The following is a 7471-nucleotide window of genomic DNA, read 5'->3' as shown; positions in this document are numbered from 1 at the left end:
CCTATAGCCTACTTATATTGGAGCGCCTGTCCTCTGCCAATGCTACCGCGACAACAGCTTTCCGGGTGCGTCCATGTTTTCCTCCAACGACCGAGCGAAATAATAAAACGCTTGAAGTGTGGGCGTGGCGTCAGATCCGAGATCCGAGTCGGTTCGCAGAGAATAATCGAACGCGGCATAAGACTTCGGCCAAAACAATGACAGACATGGACATTTTTTGGATTTAAAAGTTAGTTTCAGCCAAGATAAAAGAACTACCCTGATCGGGAGGTAATAATCCTAACCCTTTTGCGCACACATTACCAACTCTGCGACTGACGGCCATATCCTTCCAATTAACTATTTTTGGCACTCTGTCATGTTGTCATGTCGAGAGGCCTACAGCCCTCGTCTCTGAGTCTATAAGCGGCTTCTTGGTGTATTTTATGAATTATTAAAATTTGCATTACTTCTAATCGTAATGCTTAACAGTAAGGGTAAATTATTTAATATTAGTTAATGCAGTTTTAAGCATTAAATTGCCAGTGTGTCAAGTGTAAGTGATCAAATGATTAAATTAGTAATAAGTGTAGCTAATCAGTATCATAGTTTTACCATTTCATCTCCTCCATCCATGTGTCTGACCTTTGCGCTCCGCATGGTGGGTGTATGTGTGTCTCATGACATGGGAGGGTTCACCACGCGGCCCTTACCCTGATGAACCTGATGTTAGGGTTCATACTGCTAATACGCTCTCTCTCTCTCCCATTCCCAATCTCTCTCTCTTTCGTCAAAATCTAAACTCATCACACCTTTCTCAAATGGTCAGATTTAGACGGTTTAGAACCCCCAAAAAACTAGGTTTGTATTTTTGTAACTATATTTTAAATTTTTACAGCTTTAAAATATTGTAGTACGTGCTCATAATACATGTTAATAATGTAATGAAAAAAAAGAAAATACCAGGCAAATAGCACTATAATCTATAACAGTGTATGGCGAGCTCAATAAAATGTACTTTGGATTCCTCTGGGTGATTTATATCCATTGCTGAGAAATTCTTCCCAACTATTCAGCAGTGACAACAAAATTCTAAAGATAAACAGACCAACCATCACACACACACACAGGGAAAGCAAAAGGATAAAACAGAACTATGGCAATAATTAGGAGGATTTGTATTAAAGTTGTTTTTAAGTTGTATTCAACTTTCACACTTTCATTATTATAAGATTCGGATGCCCTTGAATCATTACATTATAAAGAATAGTGAAGGAGGGGAGGGGGGGGGAGTTGAGGGGGGGGGGGGGAGGAGGAAGGGGGCCAGGGCTGAACCACGGCCCGGTACAGACAGTGTGATGTGGCAGATGCTGTGGCACCACTGGCTGGGCGGGGGCCACAGAGCTGATGGGAGTCTGGATGAGTTTGGTGGTCTTGCACCAGAGCGTTGCCAGGATGGGGGGGTTTGTTTGCATGCCTGGGCTGCCCTAGGCTGACCCGGTGTCTCTGTGTCCCATCGGTGACCAGAATGGCTGGTTTTGGAGCACTGTTCTGGGGCCAAGCAGCCCGTAGACGTTGGTTATCCATTTGAGTTATTTGCTCAAATAATTTATTTTAGAATAATGTTTTTTCCTTACTTTTCTTTTCGTCCCCATGCTTTTTTCCGTTCTGCTGTTATATTCTCCTCATGTCTGAGACAAAAGCGTTGCTTTTCAGCAAGTGTGCGTCTTTGAGATGGTAATGAAGGACTGGGATGTGCAGTGAATGCCTTTTTCTCGCTTTTGCTTCTACAAACAAATAAGGAAAACTTCCATACAACAAGAACTCTGTTTCATTCACACGTTTCTGTTATCATTTCCTGATTAGAGTACATTACTTTGAATTAGATGAGGTTAGATTAAAATGGATAACTTTAAATACAGTTCCATTTCTAATTTGATTGGCATCAAAACGGAATTAATTTAATTAAAACCGCACGCAAGATGCTATCCAGAAATCGCGAACTATTATCAACCTGGCGCCGCTAAAGTAAGCTCATGAACATTTAGAGATGGTAAGAGGAACGGCCAGCCCCTGGGGGCCCGAAGCTGGGCGGGATGCCAACCCAGCCAGAGGCAATGTGTGGCGAAGACAACAAGCAGAAAGGCTCCTGAACCAAGTTCAGATGACACTTCACCTCCACCAAGACCAATTATCTGTTTCTGTCTTAACCTCGCAACTCTGAATCCCTCCTCATCTCGAGCAGAAATAACACGCTTTACATGGAAGAAAAAGAGGTCTCCCATCATGTTCAACGGGTGTAGTCAAAGCACCAGTCGCCTTTCAAATGTCTCTCTTTAGTGCGCTGCTTTAAAAGCACGAACATGAAGGAAGTATGTGTGATACTTTGCCGTTGAACATGCTGTGTATTTCATCAGACGTAGTTGGGCTTCTATGAAGGCGTTTGGCTTGTGTTGTTTGCGCGCTAAACTTTAGCCTTTGTAATCTGAGAGTTAATGTCTTCATGAGTCATCATAGAGCGAAGCAAAGAATGACGGGAGTGATCTACTAAGGCCAAACATATTTGAATAGTCAGATAGTTTTTTTTGTTCATTAATTAACCTTATGAAGTCACAGCATTCACATCAATCATTTCGTCAAGGATTTAGAAATACAAACTTCATATCACTTTCAAAATGTATAATACATATTTAAAAAGATACATGAATCCATTTAATCTATGTTACTGTATTCAGATATAGAGCTCCAGGACTCCCGCAGACGCCCTGTTCTACTGCAGAGACTTTCACTGGGACCTGCTGAGCCTCATGCGCCCAGAAGACCAGTGGTAAGCTAAAGGCAAAGTCGGGCTTATTTCGCTTAGCCTCGCTACTTTCAGTCAGAGTTCCGTTCCATTAACGTGACTCAAGGGAATCTCTGTAGTAACCAAGTAACCATGGCAATTTATCCGACCAAACTAGCTGGTCGGGGGCAGCCTAAAGCGGTTTCTCAACACCAAGTACGCAAACTTGGCAAGTCCGGACTTCCAAGTACACACTTCCGAAGATGAGAGTACGCACCTGCAATTGGAACAGCAGCGGACTCGATGACATCACCACCTCAACTCGTCACCTCAGCTCGTCTGTTAACTGTGCTACGGCCTCATGTAGGCATATACAATATACTACTGAACAATATAAACAAACTATATTAAACCCCAGCATCTATCATTTTTAATAATTTTTAAAATATATAAGAAATTACACAGATTAGAATAGAAACACACAGATTTTTTTTTTGGGAGTCACTGTTGGAGAGAAGGCCATTGCTATTGATTTAGGAACTACTTGAAATTGCACAGATTAGACTAGAAACACACACAGGAAAAATATTGTAGGAGTTATTGTTGGAGAGTAGGCTATTGCTATTGTCTTAAATTACAGGATGGATCTGACCGGAATTGCCATTGCGATGGGTCTCCTCTATCAGCGAGCAGAAGAGGAGGCTGCCCAACTGAGGAGGTGGATCGTCGAGCGGAAAACTAGGATGTGGTGGGGGATGCTAAGGTCACAAGCCATCCTCAGTTGTCTGTCTCACGTATGTGTTTTATTGATATGGCTTGTTTTTACCCATTTCAATTTATGTGTTAATATTAATATATACACTTGACTGTAATGGGTCAATTTGTAATTTTACCACAGGGTTGAAAGTTTAAGCCCCTTAAAGCTACCCACAACATATAAAAGAGGCTGAAATGTATATAAAAAAACTAGGCCTAGGAAAATATTCCTTTTGTGAATTACACTTACTTTTTTACTGATCAAACCAGTAAAGTGTTAAATTGATTTTGAATTCTGCTACACAGCAGACAATACGTATTAAATACATAATTGCAATTTATTGTACTTTAAAATAAATGGATGAGCAATTAATGTAAAAATATATGAACCTAACCATTGGCATATACAGGCATATCAAAATATATTTATTCTCTTGCTTTGGTACCAGGACCAAAGCAGCTAAGAGCTAGACGCACAGCTGGACACCACTGTGCCGATCCTAGCTATGTTTTTCTCTGGAGTGGACCTGAAGCCTGCCTTCAGGCTTTCCAGGGAACGCTTCAACCGGCTGCTTGCCATGCTGCCCCGGCAAAAAGCCCATGGATGAAGCCATGAGGTGGAGGTGCAGTTTTTATTTAGTGGTTGGGACAAAATTTATCATGACTCAAACTGGTGGGGACTCATCCCCAGCGTAATTGACTCCTATGCTCATAGTGACCCTTGGCAGTTTGAATTGCATTTCTGAGCACGTGCCAACAAGACTTGTCATCATCTGTGTTGCCAGAGTTATGGGCAGTAGTTTGTGCTTCTGTAACAGTGTAAATAATGACTTTGTTTTGTTTGTTAAATTCCTGTTAAACTTGGGACTCCTCTGTAACTGGAATGTTTTTTTACAGGACGGGGTAGTTAACCCCAGACCCCAGGTTCAACCATGCTGGGCAGGTTTCTAGAGTAGAGGCCAGACGAAAAGCAGCAACTGGCCCTCCTGGTTGGGGGCTAGCCAAGTTTTAATAATAATAATTAATAATAATAGTCAGGGTTATTTCATCCTTTGGTAAATGACAACCGTTCAACATTAATGCAGTTCTCTCAGAGCTAACGTAGCAGATTATTCAGGAAATATAATTAGTTGCTGTGGTTATTTGTGTATTTTAATATCCAACTATGGAGAATTGAAGGATGTAAATTGATGCTATCTGAGATAAGGGTGGACTGCTCTATCAACAGCGGGTCTCTGGTAAGGAGTAGACATAGGCAGGGATTGATTTGAGGGTCTTTATGTAGATTAAGGTGCATACAGAAATAGGAATGTCAAATCTGTTTGGTATCTTCAATGTGACAGAAGTGCAACAAAATATCATTACATAAATTAACCGGTTACAACAGTGAAATACAGTAGTCAAACATAACTATCAGCATAATCAACAAATAATAAATCACTTTTTCTAGAACGCTAACGCACACTCCATATTCTCCATAGTAACGACAGCTGGTGGAATGAACTAGAATATGAAGCAATCGTTTGTCTGAAAGAATTACCAAATCAAACATATACATAGGGGAATTTGTAACACCAAACAGTGTCTTAATCTGTTTGATTGACAGTAGAGATAATCAGGGGGTTAGAATTTCTGCAACCAAAGAACATTGCACAAAGGCCAAGGAGTGGATAGATAGGCTCACTAAAGGTGCAGCCAGTAGCAGAGTAGATATGAATCTTGGCTTCCACCTCATAGAAGGAGACCAGACCCGCATCATAATCAACAAACACTCCCACCTTCTGGAGCTTAGCTCTCAGAGGAAGACGGACAACACTGTTGAAATCATGAAATACAAACTCATTCTTGTCGAAAAATATTATCCAGCAGCCATTCTTAGGGGTCAAGGGGATGAGAGCTTTTCTGTTGATGGACTCTCCGGCCACTCCTAAATACCATACATTCTTTTCTTTAACCTGTACCTCAAAGTAAAATCTCCCTGAGGAGAAGCTCTTCCCCGAGAGAACAAATGGAAACAATGTAAATCTCTTAGGGTTGTCTGGGAGTGTCTTCATTACACCTCCATAATGTACTTGTTTCCCATCCTCAGACAGGGTGAGATAGGGATGAGCTGTATCAGAATCCAAAGTCAAATCTACTTTATACTGCTGGATCCTCCTCACTTCAGTATCACGCAGTTTCTTGTTCAGTGTCTCCACCAGCTGATCCAGGTATCTCCTCAAGGTCCCTACATATGACGGAGGACGGACCTCCACCGTCGTCCAGTCCCTGGTAGATGGAGGATCCTTCAGGGATCTGAAGGCCTGGAGGAAATGGAGATGGTCTTCAGTGTGTGAGAGTGGCTTCAGCTCTGAGCTTCTATTGGTCAGATCCTCGATTTCCTGCTCCAGCTCTTGGATAAGGTCTTCGGCTTGTTTCTCTGTGCATTTCAGATTCTCTTTAACCGTTTGGTTGAAATCATCCTGCCACTTTTCAATGCAGCGCATCAGAGCGGTGAGGGCATGCAAACCATAGGCTATCACTCTGTCTGCATCTTTCTTGCTCAAATCAAAGGTGTCTTTAATATCCTTAATCTTTAGTTTTCTCTCCTGGATCATCTGCAGAACTTCAGATTCTATGTTACCCAGCTGGGCCATCTTCTCTTCATATTCCTCCTTTAGAGGTACAACAGGATGGTTCCTGTGTTCACCCTCTGTGCAGAACTTACACACACACACCTGTTCCGTCCTGCAGAAGAGCTCTAGAAGTCGTTCATGTTTCTTACACATCCTATCCTCCAGACTTTCCATAGGCTCAACCAGCTGATGTTTCTTCAGGCGTGCGACTCTCTGATGTCGCTCCAGGTGGGTGTGGCAGTAAGAGGTAAAACATTCTAGGCAGGACTTCACAGCTTTCAGCTGGGTCCCAGTACAGACGTCACAGGGAACTTCTCTTGTTTCAACACAAGGCTGCTCTTTTACTCGTACAGACGTTTTAAACTGAGCCGCCAGCTCTGATAAGAGGATATTTACCCGTAAATCGGGTCTAGTGTGGAAGAGCTCGTTGCAAACAGGACATTGGTAATGGACTTGTTCATCCCAGAACTTTGTAACGCAGGTTCTGCAGAAGTTGTGTCCACATGGTGTGGTAACTGGACTGCTGAACAAATCCAGACAGATGGAACATGAAAAGTTCTCTTCAGACCAGGAAGTAGCAGAGGCCATTCCTAGACACAGACAACAAGGTTTATGTATTGGGCAATTCCATTATTTATCTTAATAAGTAAAGGACAGAGAGGTTTCAACTTATCTCGAAGTTGTGCTGTCTTACTCACCTTGTTGTTGTTTCTGTCTTTCTATTTGTTCCAAAATTCGTTTTATTTCCTCCTAAAAGAGAGAACTGCTTGCACGTCGAGTAACTTTGGTTTCCCTGAACTTTAGGTTTCGTTTCCTCAATATGACGTCCTCTCCTCTCCTCCCCTAACACCTGGCTCCGCCCCCATGGACACGCAGTTCCCTGAAGTTTCAACTTTCACACTCTCTGACTTTGGGCACACTCATGCACTGTGCAGGCTACTTCAAATATGGCGATGTGTGTGCTCCACTTCTTTGTGAAATTCAATAAGGCTAAATCTTTAAAAGACTTTAACCTCATAAAACAGCCGAGTCATGTGACTCGGGTTAGGGAAGACAAACCAGACCAACATAAAGAGAGGGGATAGTGAGGGAGTGGGAGACAGAGGGGGCAGAGCGCTTAAGACAGAGAGAGAGAGAGAGAGAGAGAGAGAGAGAGAGAGAGAGAGAGAGAGAGAGAGAGAGAGAGAGAGAGAGAGAGAGAGAGAGAGAGAGAGAGAGAGAGAGAGACTGTTAGATGAATTCAGTTATTCATGGTGTGTGTGTGTGTGTGTGTGTGTGTGTGTGTGTGTGTGTGTGTGTGTGTGTGTGTGTGTGTGTGTGTGTGTGTGTGTGAACTACC

The 7471-nt window shown here is 42.5% G+C and overlaps 1 protein-coding gene across 1 annotated transcript; it reads right to left on the bottom strand.

Moving 5' to 3' along the window:
- Positions 1–3567: 3567 nt before the first annotated feature.
- On the bottom strand, positions 3568–6970 carry LOC130381143 (E3 ubiquitin-protein ligase TRIM39-like). The gene is made up of 2 exons (XM_056588596.1): positions 6831–6970; positions 3568–6722 (listed from the first exon to the last, which is right to left on the bottom strand). Exon 2 carries the CDS (start codon positions 6718–6720, stop codon positions 5104–5106), a length of 1617 nt encoding a protein of 538 aa, XP_056444571.1. The 5' UTR covers positions 6721–6722; positions 6831–6970; the 3' UTR covers positions 3568–5103.
- Positions 6971–7471: the final 501 nt, after the last annotated feature.

This window comes from Gadus chalcogrammus, chromosome 4, assembly GCF_026213295.1.
Source record: "Gadus chalcogrammus isolate NIFS_2021 chromosome 4, NIFS_Gcha_1.0, whole genome shotgun sequence".
Lineage (NCBI taxonomy): Eukaryota > Metazoa > Chordata > Actinopteri > Gadiformes > Gadidae > Gadus > Gadus chalcogrammus.
The sequence above is the reverse complement of the archived record's forward strand: the minus strand, read 5'-3'. Positions and strand labels throughout refer to the sequence as shown.

What these genes read in the sequence shown, in the direction of transcription:
- LOC130381143 (XM_056588596.1), bottom strand. Translation starts at nt 6,720, where the DNA reads ATGGCCTCTGCTACTTCCTGGTCTGAAGAGAACTTTTCATGTTCCATC.